Source organism: Kryptolebias marmoratus, linkage group LG24 (assembly GCF_001649575.2).
Source record: "Kryptolebias marmoratus isolate JLee-2015 linkage group LG24, ASM164957v2, whole genome shotgun sequence".
Lineage (NCBI taxonomy): Eukaryota > Metazoa > Chordata > Actinopteri > Cyprinodontiformes > Rivulidae > Kryptolebias > Kryptolebias marmoratus.
This window is the reverse complement of record NC_051453.1, coordinates 22,636,655-22,654,118: the sequence shown is the minus strand read 5'-3', so window position 1 is coordinate 22,654,118 and position 17,464 is coordinate 22,636,655. Positions and strand designations below refer to the sequence as shown.

Here is a 17,464-nt window from a genome sequence, read left to right as displayed (position 1 = left end):
GCTCGGGCATCTCGTGAGGATGCCTCCTGGACGCCTCCCTGGTGAGGTGTTCCGGGCATGTCCCACCGGGAGGAGGCCCCGGGGAAGACCCAGGACACAATGGAGGGACTATGTTTCTCGGCTGGCCTGGGAACGCCTTGGGATTCCCCCGGAAGAGCTGGCCCAAGTGGCTGGGGAGAGGGAAGTCTGGGTCTCCCTGCTTAGGCTGCTACCCCCGTGACCCGACCCAGGATAAGCGGAACAGAATGGATGAATGGATGGATACAGCCATTTCCATTCTCATGACAAAATCCACCACCATCTGTCCTTACTGGTTCCTTTCCTTGACACCAAACCTGCCCATCACCTCCTCATCTCCTCTGTTTCCTTCACCAACATGCCCAATCAGATCCACTCCAATCACCACTCTCCTCCCTGGGAATACTCTCTATCACATCATCAATATCCTTCCAGAATTTCTCTTTCTCTTCTACATCATATCCAATCCGTGGAGCATAACACAGACAATATTCAACATCAGACTGTCTATTTCTACTTTCAGACACATAACCCTATCTGACACTCTTTTCACTTTGACTACATCCCTTGCTAACTCCTCATTCAGGACCACCCCTACTCCATTTCTCTTCTTATCCACAGCATGGTAAACAGCTTTAAACCCAGCGCCAATGCCCTTCCACTTGGTTTGTTGCACATACAATACATCTACCTTCCTCTTCTGCATCATGTCAGCCAGCTCTCTACCTTTGCCTGACATTGTCTCTACATTTAGAGTTGCTACAGTCAGTCCCGCACTCTTGACTTTCCTCTTCTCTCTCTCTGTCTCCTGGCATGTTTCCTTCCTCGTGGTCTTCAACTAACAGCAGCACAATTTCCCTTGGTGGCAATCGTTGTTAATCCAGGCCTCGACCAATCCAGTCTTGTGTCATTTGGATGAACTTGTATTTGTTTTGTCAAAATATTTTATGCCAGATGCCCTTTCTGACGCAGCCCTCACCCGGACTTGGTTCTGGCACAATAGGTACACTGGCTTGTGCTCCCTAGTGTCTAGTTTGAGTATCAAAAATATAAATACATATAAAAATGAGCCTTATTGCACCTTTGCAGAGGAGAAAACAAACACAAATGAGCTCACAAAATATTTTATGAGTTAGGGAAACTGTTCTGTACAACTTAAATTTTATTGTATCTGATAAAGTTATTTTCTTATTCTTTTATATTACTGTAGATTTATTTTTGTTGATGTATGTTATGTATATTGAGGATCTTATTTTTCAAAAAACACTTGAACAAATTTGTTGTTGGCTTTTTAAAACATTCATATTGTAGAAATCTTGTGCTTTTTTAGAAAGGTTACATGGAACACTTGTAGCTATTTTTGTGAACTCATTTCATCACACTAAAGAAGTTTGAAAACAACGCAACTATGATTGCAACCTTCTTAAAAAGCTGCCGCGATATCAGATTTTTTGGGCTGCAGTTTTTGGTTGCTCATGAAAAAATGGCTACAAAATCCTGGAGAGATTGAATAATGTAATGTGGAACATGGATTTCACTTTTTTTCTGTGTACAGACAAAGACAGGCTGGTTCAGAGGATGGTTTAAATCAAAACCTAACAATGCCCAGAAGGAAAAGTCGGAGCAAGAAGGTCCAACTCAAACTGTAAGAGTCCAGCACATGTTAAACAGCTCATTTACAATCAAAATTTCAACTGAGTGATGGAAAGTCTTTATGTTCTCAGGATCCACCACCCACTGCTGGCCACTATCCTCCTCCCTTACCTGCAGCCCTCCCTCCTGGCACATTTCCATCCCAACCCTCTGCTGCAGGGATAAATCCTTTCTCAAGGAAAGCAGGTGAGTTGTTTCTTGAATTCAAATTATATCATGTCATACTTTAATATATATTTTATATCATGTCATACTTTACATCATGTCATGCTTGTGTGTCGCACTGACACACAAGCAAACATGCTGAAAACCCTAAAGTTTCTGCTTGTGTGTCAGTGCGCTTACCCCCTCCCCCGTGTGTTCTCTTCTGCGCAGCTGCAAATTTAACACATTTGCAGATCACGGTGTCCAGTTCCTGTCACCATATGTGGTTGCAAATCTTTAGCACTGAAATGTGAAACTTTGCAGTAGTTTGGCTCCAGATGATGACATTTAACCTTCATTTAGTTACGCAAATGTGATGGTTTTCTATAAATATTCATGTGTTCGTCACAGGGCAGCAGCTGGGGTAGGAACTGCAGCATACTTCCTTTACAGGTAAAGTTACATATGTGTAAATATATCCTGTTCAACAGACATTAAAATAACTCCCTGATTAAACTTTTCACTGTGCTTACAGGATGATGCCACTAAAATAATGAGGATCAGTTTTGGTGCACATATACAATATGATTGATTAGCAAAGTGTGGAGGGACAACATACTGCTCACTACCACTGATATTTCTTTCCTGTCCCTGCTGTGTTAACACCACCATGTTGCATGGAAGATACAGAAATACTAGCAACTCATGTTGCACCATCCAAAACAGCTGAGGTGTGCTTCATGATAGCTGACTGCAGAGAAATTACCAGTGGGTGCTGGAGACATTTAGGAGGGGGTTAGTTTTACTGACCCCAGTGACTGTTTCAACACTGAGAATTCAGGTTACCATGTGGTAACTCTTTGTACTCATTACATACATGCTTCAGCTGATTGTAACTCTTCTGAATCAATGGCAGCACTCTTAATCTACCAGCTCCATTTATTGGTATGCACAGCATGTATATAACACACTGATGCAAAACAAAAACAGGATACACAGAAATACTGTCAATTTGTTTTTAAGCTGAGAACAAAAATTCAGTCAGTCAAATTTTTAAAAAACTTAAAGGAACTCAAAGCAAATGATGGAATCAAACACATGAAAAACTGTTCTGAACTGTATATAATGGTGTTTTGTTTGAAAATGTTTACTCTTCCAGATATATGGATTTGCAATTCTGAAATGCGAATAGGCACTCAATGTAAACAAAACATTTGGCTGAATCCACTGAAAACCACTTTGGAACTTGAGTCATGGAATTAACCTACATTAGGATGGCTGTAATATGGTGAACAAATATGGCAGATTCAGACAAGCATAGAATCTTGGACAAAGCGTTTAGTTGGAAATATAAGAGTGAATCTGCTGCTAAACGGGAAAGAAACAAGAACGAGTAAGACAACTTTCAAGAATAAATATTGGAGATCAAGCACAGAGCTCTGCATTCAAATACACACAGCTTCTGCAAAACTTTTTTTTAAACCGGTAAGTTCACCATTTCAATCTAGCCATTTCTAATAATTTTATTGGCATACTTTACTCAATGAATTTGAGCATAAATCTGTACCAATACATCAAAACTGCCGGATTTCCTAATCCCAAACGGTTCTTCCATGGACGTCACCAATGTTGACCTGCTTTCAATCACTTTGAACATCGTGATGAGAAAAAATGATAAGTTAGATATGTTTATTACTTTATGAATTTTTTTTCTGACCGATCTCCATGACATTGGAATAGGTGCCTTTAGGTCTCTGTGGACTATGTTTTGTACACATTTTGTAAAGTGTAGAAGCTGAATTTCTAATGTGCAGACAAATGAAACAGTGTGTTATTATGTTGTCATGCTGCCAAGATTGAAAGCAGCACATGTCAGGATGAGCTGGGTGGATTAGGGGGGGACTTCTAACAGGCCAGCCTTCCTCTGCCAGCATATATTTACAGACCCATACTGTTTATGTGCTGATGATTCTTTCAGTGTCTTTAAATGAGAATTGGATTTATATTTATGTTGACAAATTAAACTCCAGCAATTTATTTGTATTTTGTTGTCAAGTAGCCATCATTTTTCATAAAATTGTAAAGTGGTCTTGAACAATAGTTCTCCAGGGTTACTGAACCTTTCATTTTTTTATTTTATTTTTTGCACTTTGTCTGCCTTTTCACTCATTTTCAGTCCAGTTTTTCTACTCTTACCTCACCGTGACAGCATATTGCACAGTGTCCTTTGAAAAGAAAAAAAAAGAAAAAAATTGAGGAAACTAGATAAGTGGTGGACAACCAAAGTGTCAGAACAAAAACAAATATCTACAGCAGATGAACAATATTTGAAAGTCATGTACTTACTTACATGTACTCTAAACAAACAAAATCCTCCTATCAAGTTTTTGCTGCTTGGTTGTGAAGGCAAGAGGTCCGGGAGGAAAACCCAGACAGCCTTTTATGCAGCGATACTCTCCAGCTCTTCCTTGGGGATCCCAAGGCTTTCCTTGGCCACAAACAGGTTTAAAGACGAGGGACAGCCCTGACGGAGTCCAATTTGCACTAAGAATGAGCTCAACTTTGTGTTGAGAATGCGGACACAGCTCCCGCTTTGGGTTGCTTTTAACTGGAGAGCACTTAAAAGCAACCCAGGCACCCTATACTCCCATAGGGACAGGCACTAATGATCTGCATCTGCAATATAGGCCCTAAACATGGCTCATTCAAATTCCGTGTTCCTGACCACCCTGGAGATGAGCAAAAAACTCTCCTGGAAGTGTGAGTTGAAAATCTCAGTATCAGGAAGCTATGCCAGGCATTTCCAATTCACCCTCCCTATTTGTTTTGGTTTACTAGTTCTGTCCTGCAGCCTTCACCCACCACTAGATCCAACTCACCATCAGCTAGTGATCAGTTAGCAGCTCTGCCCCTCTCTTTACACAATTTTCCAAGTAAAAGGGCCACACGTAGGTCTGATGACATAATTTATCACTGACCTTTGGCCTAAGGTGGCCTGGTACCAAGTACACTTATGGACCACCCTATGCTCAATCATGGTGTTTGTTTTGGCCCATTTCAAGTAAAGAAGTCTAACAACCAAACACTGCTCAGGTTCAGATAAAAAAGTCATTCTTTCCAATTACTCCTCTAAGTGACTTTGTCATGAGCATTGAAGTCATCCATGAGAACCACAAATTTCCCAAATGGTGCCTTCTCCAGGACACCATCCAGAGACCAAGAAGGCTGGGAAATCTGAACTGCTGTTCAGTTCATAAGCACAAATGACAGAGAACCTTTTTTCTTGAAGATTGAAGCCACAGACAGGTAACTCTCTTGTTCACATGGAACAACTCCAACATTAATGATCTCAGCTAGGGCATTGTGAGTATTCCCACACCTATGCAACGTCTTTATCCCTGGATAACTTTAGAGTAGGAGAGAGTCCAACCCCTCTCCAGGAGTCAGGTTTCAGAGGCCAAGCTATGTGTAGATATATTCCTAGAGCCAGTTTATGTTGCCAAGAAATAGCACACACAGGACTCTGGCCTCACCTGCCACATAGGTTGCATAGCACCCAACCTTGATGGCTATCCTTGGAGGTGGTGGGCCCATGTGCAGGTGGTTTCCTGTTGGCTTTTTTTAGGAATGAAGGCTCCACCACCATGAGCTTCCTCCCCACCCTTGCTCCAGGGGGTAACTCAATTTCATTTTCTGGATGAGGTATCTTAATGCATGTGTTGGTTCTCCATCAAGATCTTTGAATTGCTCTTAGTCTGACCCCTCACATAAATCATTCCTAAAGTAGTCAAGTACAAGAAGTGAAAATAAGTTAAAAGTCAAAAAAATAAATAAAAATTGATAGACCTTCAGAAAAGCTAAAAAGGCTCAAGACTAGAAGCAAGTCTGACTCATGAAAGCGAAATATAAAAAATAGGGATTTATCTTACTGTATATTTTGCATAGCCATAAGTAATGAATGTTTGTTACATACACTTACATGGCATGATTTAATTTTAGGACCACCTGTTTGTGTTACTTTGCCACCTTGTAAATGCTTGGATGTAATTAAGATATTATAAGTTAGTTTCTGTGGCTTTGTGCTTGAAGTATTATTGCAAACTGTATGTTGGTGCTATGGGATGCACTCATGTTGCCTGAAGAGGAAGTTCTATGTTTTATAACCTATTAAAATCTCTATTCTAAAGTATCTTTCTTTGTGTAATATGTTTTATTTCTCATTTAATAAAGTACTATTCTAGGTTTAGATAAATAACATATATTGAATAGATATTGCTGCTGATAACATAACTGTGATTCCAAGCAAGCCTTCTGTCTTAGTATAGAGCAGGTGACAACATGGCAGGGGCTGTATCTTTTTACCATTAGTCTGCAGAAGTCAAGTGTGAGAGGCCAAGGAATCCAACATGCTGACAAACAATATGTGAGTCAGTACATTCTGTAATCTGCCACAGCACAAACACATTCAGCACCTGCTGATTTATTAAAAACTATTTCAAAAACAGCATCCAACAAGTCAGAGAATTTTAACAGGGTTAATAAACATTAAAGCACATGCTTCATATTTTGCACAAGTGCTCATTAAGTGTTTTTGTTGTTTTTGCTGTTATACTTTCCACTTCATGTTTACAAAGCTGACTTTTTTTTTGCCTAACAAAAATTAAACATGTAATGAGATGAAAAATACATTCAATTTTGCAAATGACAAAGCATGCACAGCCTATTTAAAATGTATTTAGACAAGTCTTGTTCCCAGAAGACACTGAATGATGTTTCTGTTCATACAGAATAAAAGCTCCTGAATCTTTACATCAAAATTCAAACCAATTCTAACTTTTATTTTTTAGAAAAACTAAATTACTCTTACTGTAAGAGATTGCTTCTTGTAAAATGAATTAAAATACATTGTACTGACAAACACTATATGAATAAAGTGTCATTAATAAAACACTGTAGCATCTTATGGACAGTCAAATAAAACCACTACTAATAAATTAACAGACCTCCCTGAATCATTAAGACTGAAGTAATATATGTGTTAAAGTGCTCTGATTATTTTGTCTCAGGACCAGTCAAGGGGAAACTCATAAACAATTTTTAAAGTACATTTAAAAAAAAAAAATCTGCTTCAGGTATCCATAAATATGGTATATGTGGTAGCAATACATAGTATGTAGGTAATACCTAATACATACCTGGTGTCTGGGGTACCTATGAGGTAAATACTGTGTTACCTACCTGATACATAACCGGTATCTACAGAGTACTTACCTGGTACTTTCTGTATACATATTTGGTGCTTACTGAGTATGTACCTGATATGTCTGGTAAGTACCAGGTATGTACCGTATGTGGAATGTACTTTGTATGTACCAGGCAAGTACCCTGTGAGTGCCAGGTACATACCCTATAAGTACCATATATGTACTCTGTAAATACCATGGAAAGTACCAGTCTAGTACCATGTAAGTATCCTGTAAGTACCAGTTACATACAAGGCTGCACTGTTTGTTGCTACCATAAACACGTATGTTTAATGAATCAAGGGAGGAATTTACAGTTCTTCATCTTGCATTTACTTTTCAGTTTGAAGAAAACTGCAGTGTTTTCCCACAGTTGACTGGACATTTAAAGCAACAAGTACCTGAGGGCAATAAATGTTACCTTTGACTGATGTGCACTGAAACAGTTGTCCACCTGCTATCAAATCTTAATACTTAAGATTTCATCAATTTGTTTGGACGGTTTAGTTCTCTGTTTATCCTTAAAACCCCTGAAACACTGTGCTCAGTCTGAAACGTCATATTTAAAGTAAGTTACTGTATCAGAGAAACATTATGCACACCCAAAATGCAAAGAGGCAAAGTTTTGTGTATTAATATTTGCATTTGGATACTCACTTTAAATATGACTCAACACTTTTAAATTACATCAAATAACTGTAAGTGACAGCATCAAGGCTGTGCTGGTGGAAATTCATGGAAACTCAGCACTACTAGAAACTAGTGGAAGTGCTTTGAGTATTTGACAAATGGTAATTATGAATACAAAAATGTGTTCACATATTGAATGAAATTAGCATTCCTTGAATGAATGCATTTGTCCCTTTGCCTTGAATGTGGCAGTTTAAAAAGTAAATCTGGCGTGATCTGGTACTGAATATCAGCTACTACAACAAATTTTAGCTCAATATCTGTAGAGGTTAGAGCTATTTTTGTGTTGCTAAGGTTGATCAGCTGTGTGGCCATCTTGAACTGAGTTGACTCCAAAAGTGAGTTAGATGTAGATGTACATCCAACGATTTTGACATTCTGACAGTTTTATTAAAATCTATCTAGTGGTTCATAAGATATTTTGCTAACAGACACAAACACACACACATGCAGTTACATGATCTCCTGCCACAATGAAAGGCAAGTAATAACATTTATGCCCCATGACCTTACTGCCCTGAGATATACAGTCATTGATTAAGGTGTTGTTGCACAGAGGTTAAATAGGAATAGTAACAGTCTTTAATCAGGCTCACACACTTTACTCTCCATGTTCTAGCACATGCTGTGCAAGCTTGGTGGCACACAGGAATGATTTGTCACACTCCACACAGACAAAGATCCTCCCGGCGCAGGTTTGCTCCTGGTGCACTGTCAGCTGTGCGAGGTGGTTGAAGTTCTTGCTGCAGCCTGTGCAGCTGTGGGGTTTCTGATTGTTGTGGACAAACTGGTGCCGAACCAGACGGGAGGCCATGGCAAACGCAACGCCGCACTCCGAACACTTATGAGGCCGCACTCCGCTGTGAATGGCCTCATGCTCTGTCAGGTTGGAGGATTTTGTGAAACACTTGGAGCACACGGAGCAAACATAAGGACGCACCCCCATGTGGATTTTCTGGTGCTCGGCCATGCGACTTGCCAGGGCGAATGCTTTCCCACAGTTGGGGCAGGAAAAAGGTCTTTCTCCCAGGTGCTTCCGCTCGTGGCGCTTCAGGGAGAGGGGCTTGTTGAAGGTCTTCCCACAGTGTGTGCACGGGAAAGGCTTGTTGTTGGTGTGCATGTTCCTCTCATGTTTCCGCAGGTCAGAGGAGCGAATGAAATCTTTTCCACAGGTGTCACAGATGTAGGGCTTTTCACCCGTGTGCGTGCGGATGTGCTTACGGTAATCCGAGGACCAGATGTACGTTTTAACACAGAAGGGGCAGTGATATGGTCTCTCACCCGTGTGCAAACGCTTGTGTTGTTGTAGTGTGCCCTGATGTGAGTAAGCTTTACCACATATATCACATACATATGGCTTGAGGCCAGTGTGTGTTTGTAGGTGACTCTGCAGGTTACAGAGCTTCTTGAAAGCCCAGTGGCAGTGTGTGCATTTGAAGGGACGCTCCTCTGCATCAACTGCAATCCGTTTTTTCATTGCAAATAAAAGTTTAGGGACTTTGTCATCTTTACATTTTTTTGGACAGTTCTTACCAGGACTTTTCCCATTTTTGATTTTGGTCTTATTTCCACATTTGTTTGGAGAATGTCTCTCAGCATTCACTTTTTTCAGATTAAGTGGCTTCTGTTGTGCTTCATTTTTGCTCTTGATGTGTTTGGTGGATTTTCTTTTCTCCTGCTTCAAAGCCTCCAACAGCACTTCATTATGGTTGCACATTTTATTGGTCTTAGTGTGTTTTGAACATTGCAACAAGGCTCTGCTGTTGTCTAGTTCATTGTTGATATCAATGTCTTCCACCGGTGAAAGCTGCGCAAACTTTTCCACAAGGGGCCAGTTTGGTGTTTGAGGATTCAGGTAAAGAATTTCACTCTCACCACTCTCTGCGGGTGAGTTCACACTTGGACAAATGCTGCCAAACGAAGAGTCAGTGTTCTCATTCTGACTCACGATAAGTCCATCTGAGAGAGAATCAGTCACACACAGTTTTCCTTCATATTTCCTGCTTCTTTTTCCAACAACTGTCCTGTTAGACATCTGCGGAGTGAAAAAATATTTTTATTTTACACACCTTGCACAAAGACAATCAGACAACTAGTTCTCAGCAGCATACATCAGTATCTAGGGCACATCCTACAGTCCACATGTCCTTGCAAACGTCATGGCACCTTAATAACAAAACTGAATTATATATATATAAAAATTAAGATTTATTTCGTTTTTTAAAATTGTACATGATATAGTGTAAAAGACTGAAAACTTCTTATAGAAAAACTTACCCTGTATTCTTCCTCCAGGCAGGTCAGGTCCAACATATGCCACAGAGATATACTAATCCAGGGTCTTGAATAACTTTAGAAAAGATGCCCAGTGACCTTTATGGGCGGGATTTGGCAGCAGCCGTCTCTGGGTCAGCATCTATCCTGCAAGTCAGCAGCAGCAACGATATCTGCAGAACCAGGCTCACCTTACCTTCCTGTCACTTAGCGTACCAGCCATTTGTACAGCCTTTAAAGTACATCACGCATCCACAACATGTCTCCCTCCCACAAACACACACACACACACACCCACAGTCAAAATCAAACACAGAAACTTTAATTTTCCAGTGACACAAAGTAGTACGATTTGCAGTCATTTAAGCTATAGACTACAAATGTACAGAAGCTACTATTGTTTTCGTGTTTATGTTTTCATTTATTGCTACTTCTACTTCTACTACTTTGTACTATTTTACCTATTCATATATTATAACAATGGGCTCGATTGGGAATAGCGTGCTCTGACTTTGTTTTTTCTAACTTTTATACTTTTAAAAAGGTTTCATTTCACTTAAAATAAAATTTCCCATAAAAATATACTGAGATTTTTTTTCCATTTCTAAAAAACATTGTTTTCTTTGAAATTTGCTTCAGCAAACTTACTCTGTTTGTCTTCTTAGCTTTCAGTTTCTATGCACCATCAATCTGGAACAAACTCCAGGAAAACTGCAAAACAGCTGAAACACTAAATTCCTTTAAATCATGGCTGAAAACTTACCTGTTTAGAGCTGCATTTGATTAGTAGTCTGCAAACAAAGTCAATTGCTCTGAACAAAATATTATTAGAACATTAGTTTTTTTGTTTGTTTGTTTGTTTTTTGGATAATTGTAATGATGTTTTTGATGATTGTAAGGATGTTTATTGATGATTGTAGTGTAATTCTAATGATGCTTTTATTTTGTAAAGCACTTTGAATGCCTTGCTGCTGAAATGTGCTATACAAATAAATTTTTACTTACTTACTTAGGCTACTTTTAGGTTTTAGCTACTTAGCTCCAATTTTGCTAATATTGGATTTTAGGTACAGTTTTGCTAATTTTAGCTTTTACTTATAGTCTAGATAAATTTAGCTTTTAGCTATTGTTTTGTTAATTTAGGTTTGGTTGTGCTAACTACAGATGTACCTACTGCTTTGCTTATTTTAGTTTTTATCCACAATTTAATTAACTTTAGGCTTTAAGTACAGTTTTTCTCATTTAACTTTTTTGCTATGGTTTTGGAGCATGCAGAGAAAACTCACACAGGCAAAGAGAGAACATACAAACTACATACAGAAGACCATCTAGGAGTGGAACCTGCAACCTTCTTGTTGCAAGGCAACAAGAAAGTTTGAAGACTAAAACAGGAATGAAAGGTGCTAAATGAAACTCCTGGCTTTAAGTTATTGCTTTAAAAAATGTTTGAAATTAATAAAATACTTTTTAAAAAGTCAAGTAAAATCCATTACTCAGACTAATTAAAAACCAGATAAAAGTATTCAGGATAACTTTTTCTTTAGATAAAAACAAGATTGAGAACCCTAAAAAAAGTTTTACACACACTACCAGGTATGGGAAAACTGTCTTTTGTTTTCCTTTCGGTGCATAGTAGGCTAAAAGGAATTTAGGCTTCAAATTTCATTTTTATTGAAACATTTTCACTTGTTTTTTTCCTCCTCATCAGAAAATATTATGTTAATTTGTTCCAAGTCAGCAAAGTTTTAGAAAATCTCAATCCTATTTTAAATGAATGGACTTTTTCAACATTGACCACAAGATGTCGCAGTGTACTTATTTTTTTTTTCTTAGGGTATGAGCCACAAGGTGGAAAATCACTGGTTCCTTAAAGCAAAGAAAATGAGAAATTTTCCAGTTGTAATCTAAAAATACATCTAATCGTGATCTTGTGTACACCTTAGAAGCAGAATGTTTGTTTTCTGTCAGTGAAAAGGACATTTTAAAAGGCCATTTATTAAAATGTATGCACAAGAAACAGTTCTGGTTTTATTTAATTAAAATTGTTGCTATGTATGCACCCTGCAAAGGCTGAACAAGCACTAGGTATTTTCTTAGAAGTATTTAATGTCCTACTCTAAAATGACAAGTCACAGTTCTTTTTGTTGTTGTTGTGTTTTTGTTAATAAATCTTTGCTTGAGATTTTGATAAGAAGGAAAATTGGGATTCACATATGTTATATTTATCGCCTGGCACCAAAGGCAAACGGGCAATTTATTTTTTCTTATGTGTGTTCCTTAATCTGCAATGTTAGCAAAATGTATCATAACTCATCACACAAATTTTAATGAAACTGTCAGTAAACAATCATTTGATGCACATCTACAACTGCTTAAGTTTGGGAGTCAGCCAAATTCAAGATGGCTGCTACAGCCATTTGCTGATTTATTTTCTGTGACCTCATTTAAAATTAAATTAAGTAACAAAGAAACAAAAATCCTTCCAAGTGAAAACTAAAATTATGGCTTATAGAAAAATAATTTTAGTGACTTGGTGTCTTTTGTTGCTCGTCAGCTGGAAGATGTCAAAACGAAGTTGTGGTGATGGTGTGCTAGAACCTCGTAACAATGTTACACACAAAGTAGAATGCTGATGCTGTATAACAACCATCTGAAGGAGTTCTCACTCTCACCTAGGGACAATTTAAAGTTACCAGTTACCTAACATGCATGTTTTTGGTCTGTGGGAGGAAATCAGAGTACCCAGAGTAAACCCCCCTCATGCACAGGGAGAACATCTGAACTCCAACCAGAAAGGCTCAAGGCCTAGAAGCAAACTTGTGACCTTTTTGCTGTGAGGCAACAGCTCTAACCACTTCCACCATGCCAGCCTAGTATCAGAATTTGATATGTTGATGATGTTCCATAGTTAATAAAATATGGGTTTATGAGATTTGCAAATCATAGCATTTTGTTTTTACTTACAGTTTACACAATCTCCTAAGTTTTTTGGCATTGGGGTTGTATGTGCTTTGAACATGAATAGATATCTAATTTATTTATTGGTTAGTCATTCAGCTGCTGAACAGAGAAAGTGCTGAGTGATTTCTGTGTTTCTTTGATTTTACAGCAGAGTAAAAAGCTCTTATTGAGAACATACCAGATCTGGGAATTTTCCATAGGCCTCTGCACTCTCCACTGTGGAAGAGCTTGAATTTGTTTTTGCTTTTCATTCTCTTGCTGAAGTTGTACCCTAAAAGATATCAGCACATAATTCCATGTTGGTGTAACCTAAGCCAGTATTTTTTCCTTCATAGCTATTCTTCTGGTGCAACTTATTTATAAGGCAGCACATTTAAATTATTTTGTCATTCAACAAACTGTTTGCTGATAAGACAACTTTTTTTATGACTACATCTTGAAGTGGTCATTGCGTAGACCAATAAAAAACCTTTTTTTTTGTGACTGCATTGACAGACAACCCCTCTGTAGCTTAATTAGCACCTAGAATTAGCAAGTATGATGCAGTCAAATTTTATTTGAATGAATCTGTTGGGATCCAGGGTGGTGGTCTGGGGTTTTTTGCTGCAGTTTTGTCCCTTTTCCACCAGAGGATGCCGTGAGGGCATTCTGGAGGGCGTGGCCGGCGGTTGCCGGTCGACCGGCACAGCTGCATGTCATCTCGTCATCAGGAGGAGGATAAGAGACGGGAGCAGCCTGCGCTCCGGTGCCAGAGTGTTAACCAGTAATGGTACTACAGGCCATCTGTGTTCCTCGCAGCACTACTCTCCTCGTGAACCTTTTTTGTGACTCACCGTGTACCATTCTCCTCAGGTGACTCCCTGTGACGCCGTGGCGTTTTCTCTCACCACCGGTAACCCGAGCTCCACTGACTGCATCGACATAACTAACCTTCCCGGATCTCTCCGCTGGCTGTCCCCGTCACTCCTCTCCACGGGAAGTAAAAACCCTGTCCGTCCTCCAACGCAGTCCCTCCGCCGATCCAGCAGCAGACCTCCTCGCAACCACCCTGGTACCACAGAAATCCGCCCTGGCTCAGTTCTCCACCCATTTCTTGTAAGAACGTTCCATTGTTTCGACATTTCTAGTTCCTGTTGACATCATACTCACCTCCACTTCTTTTCCACTCCAGTGAACCCGAACCCAGCTCTGTGATCGACCATCCTGATTATTAGTTATTATTTTTCCCCTAATAAATCACCTTTTTTCTGATTCTCTCTCTCTCCGCCTGGTGTATCTGCATGTGGGTGCGAAAACTTGAACCGAACATGACAGAATCTTAAACATCAGAACTTCACAAATTATCTTAACCTCCGCAAATGATCCTAAGCCAACATGCTCTTTTTTTTCTTCTTTATTGCATATTTCCACCAATTATGTGCTTAATAAAAAAAATGCAAGTTTTTTGTTTGGAATGAGTAGTTAAAGGCCTAGCTTTCTTTGAGGGAATGCATATTGCCCACTGCCTTTCATGCCACAGTTTTAGACAAAGACCGAATTATTTTGAGAAAGGATGTAGTTGTAGCCAATTTGGTCAAACCTTAAAATAATATTATGTACAATCTCATGTGATATTGGGAGATGTCATGCTCAAAGTAAATGTTGTGAATGTTTCTTAGCTCCTACCAAATTTTTAGCTCAATTTTTGTAAAAAAGACTGAGTTATAGCAATTTTTGTGGTGGCTAATGTTAACTAGCTGTGGTGGCCATCTTGCGTTGGATTGATTCAAAATATTATTCAGTTGTAAATGTACATGTAATGATTACTTTCTTAAAGTTTCATCAAAATCTGTTTTGTGGTTCATGAGATATTTTGCTAACAGAGAAACAGGATTGACTAAAACAACTAATACCAAAGTTTCAAACAAACATATTGTGCAACGAGTAGCACGTGGAGTATGTGATGTGAATGACTCAGATACCACAAGAAATTCTGCACAATATCTGTGCATCCATCCATTATCTGCCTCTTATTCTGGAATCGGGTCATGGGGCAGCAGCTTGAGCAGGGAAGCCCAGACATTTCTTCCCACAGCCACCTCTTCCAGCTCTTCCGGGAGGATTCCAAGTCATTCTCAGGCCAGTCAAGAGACGCAGTCTCTCCAGCATGTCCTGGGTATTCCCCGGGGTCTCCTCTCAGTTGAACATGCCTGGAACACCTCTCTAAGGAAGCATCCAAGGGGCATCCTTACCAGATGCCCAAACTACCTAAACTGGCTCCTCTTGATGTGGAAGAGCAGTGGTTTTACTCCAAGCCCTTTCTGAATAACCAAACTTCTCCCCCATTTCTAAGGGAGAGCTCAGCTACCCTGCGGAGAAAACCCATTTCAACCACCTGTATCTGCAAACTAAAGACTACAAATATTTTTGTGTTTTCTAATAAAGCGATGCATTTCCACTTTCAAATTGCAAATTTATTTAACCAACTAGTCCATATGTTGAAACAATGAATTTGTCAGAATGGGTAGTAAGCGAGAGGAACCCAGAGCGCAGACTCATCACTTAAAAGAAACAAAAAATTATTCTTTAAATAAACTAACAAAAACAAAAGGCTGAATGGCAGCAAAAAACATTTCAAAACCAAATCCAAAATAACGGCAAGGCGAGGCAAGGTACTAGGAACAAAAGAACGTGGAGCAAACGACAACTATCAACAATCAACATCAACAATCAACATCAACAATGAACCGGCGGGGAGGTGGAGAAAATGACCAGAGTTTAAAGCAAAGGGAAATCATGGGAAGTGGGCACAGGTGAGTGATTACAATTACAGACAGGTGGAGATGGGTGTGGTAGAAACCAGGAGTAGACTGAGGGCAAAGAGAGGATAATGATAAACAAAGACAATGAGGACAGAACCAAGAGGTAGAGACAATACAAAGACAGAACATGAGAACAAAAACCAAAAGTATAAAATAAAACTCAAAGGAAAAAACAAAACCCAAGAAAGCAGGAAAAACAAGAACCCAAAACCAAAACTAAGAACAAACTCAAAAAATACTAGAAATCATGACAGAATTAAATTATTTTAAATCAAAACTGCATCTATAAAACATTACCTGTGTACAAATTCCTTTTGGTCTAGTAATCCAAACCTCTTTGTCTTGTTTAAAAAACAAACAAATAAACAAACAAAACAAAAAAAAACACAGCAGCTATGATAGTTGTTCATAAAGATCATATTGAACCTGTAGCATCTTGAGTTACCACTTTTTGTTTTGTTTTGTTTGTTCTGCTTAACTGAAATGGACCAAAAACGAGCTTTTAAAAGTCATGACTGAACATATCTAAATGTAATTACTATTTATCCGTTAGCTTAGTTTGCAGCTGGGAATTAAGTTTGACCGGTTCCTCAGTACGCTAAAGTTTCAGTTGAGAACCATCATTTAGATTTAATAAAGGCTTAAGAGTGCATTGAAAATCCACCTTTACGGTGATTATTTTGTTTAAAGCAAATTAGTCATATAGGTTACCTCCATCACCCTACAAAATTTCTAAACCCTCACTCTGTATAGTTGCACAAGTTTCACGTCAAACAAGCAGACATGATAATTAGGAAGGTAACAGTCAATATTATGGAGTAACTATTTTGTAAACAATTTAATTTGTTTTATTACAAAGAAAAAGAACACTACATAAAAAATCAAAGAGATTCAATTTATATCAAACTACACTGACATTTATACATTTTACAATCTAATTCAGTTTGAAAGATCAAATTCAGATTAAAATCTAATTGCAGTTAATTTATAATTTATTACAATAGGACTTAGTATAAAATGCTATGTTCTAAAAAGTTGTCTATTAAAGCAAACAGGTCAGCAAGATAGAGTGGAAAGAAACATCTCCCTTTTAATATTGTGACATGGCAGCTCTAAATTGCCCCACCTCTGCTGCCTGCACTCCCCTGCCGGCCTGATTGAACACACCTGCTTGCTATCATCTCCTCCTCCCTGTGTGTATTTAGCCAGCCTGCTTCCCTCATTCCTTGCCAGTTCGTCTTTGTTTCTACTAGCAAACGTTCCAGCGTTCTTTCCTTAGCATTCTAGTCTCCAGTGACCTTTAGACCCATTTTCGTGCCTTTGACTAAGCCTCAGCCCAGTGTTTTGGATACCTTTGCCCTTCCTAACTGACTCCCTGTGTACCGACCTTTGGATTCCCATTAAACTTGTTGATTTTTGAGACTGTCTAGTTGTCATTTGAGTCCAGCCTGCTGAGTGCCTTGTTACAGCTATGAAGAAACTTCCAGTAGAACCAGAACCAGGTTCAGCATGGGGAGCCATTTCAGGATTTCCAGACATACTTTTTATGGAATGAAAACCAAAGAAAAAACAAAGTTATTGAAAGAATAAGTGCAATTAGAAACATAGAGAGTAGTGAGAGTAAAGAAAGCAGAGTGAGGAAATACAGTCTGATCTGTTTGAGATTATAGCAGCATAACT

General features: G+C 38.8%; 2 protein-coding genes and 1 long non-coding RNA gene across 4 annotated transcripts in view; 2 read left to right on the top strand and 1 right to left on the bottom strand.

Moving 5' to 3' along the window:
* Positions 1-6,004, top strand: part of sec16b (SEC16 homolog B, endoplasmic reticulum export factor) — a 33,321-nt gene extending 27,317 nt beyond the window's left edge. The window contains exons 22-25 of the mRNA XM_017433734.3: positions 1,574-1,663; positions 1,743-1,857; positions 2,227-2,268; positions 2,351-6,004. Of these exons, the coding sequence (XP_017289223.1) occupies positions 1,574-1,663; positions 1,743-1,857; positions 2,227-2,243 (222 nt within the window). The 3' untranslated portion in view covers positions 2,244-2,268; positions 2,351-6,004. The remainder of the gene's footprint in view (positions 1-1,573; positions 1,664-1,742; positions 1,858-2,226; positions 2,269-2,350) is intronic.
* Positions 3,536-10,612, bottom strand: znf648 (zinc finger protein 648). Of its 2 annotated transcripts, XM_025009982.2 has the most exons (3): positions 10,026-10,612; positions 9,860-9,914; positions 3,536-9,783 (listed from the first exon to the last, which is right to left on the bottom strand). In XM_025009982.2, exons 2-3 carry the CDS (start codon positions 9,890-9,892, stop codon positions 8,350-8,352), a joined length of 1,467 nt encoding a protein of 488 aa, XP_024865750.1. In that variant the 5' UTR covers positions 9,893-9,914; positions 10,026-10,612; the 3' UTR covers positions 3,536-8,349. The 2 variants fall into 2 exon arrangements, with proteins under 2 accessions (XP_024865750.1, XP_017289194.1); XM_017433705.3 differs by lacking the exon at positions 9,860-9,914 and having other exon boundaries at positions 10,026-10,611.
* Positions 10,613-13,605: 2,993 nt separating this feature from the next.
* Positions 13,606-14,235, top strand: LOC108246267. Its single transcript, XR_001809022.3, has 3 exons — positions 13,606-13,752; positions 13,836-14,078; positions 14,155-14,235. It is a non-coding gene; the product is annotated as an uncharacterized LOC108246267 (long non-coding RNA).
* Positions 14,236-17,464: the final 3,229 nt, after the last annotated feature.

Excerpts from the sequence above, each read along its gene's own strand:
- znf648 (XM_017433705.3), bottom strand. The coding sequence starts at position 10,061 with ATGTTGGACCTGACCTGCCTGGAGGAAGAATACAGG. Across the intron at positions 9,784-10,025 it reads GCCTGGAGGAAGAATACAGG|ATGTCTAACAGGACAGTTGT; the intron begins GTAAGTTTTTCT and ends TTCACTCCGCAG.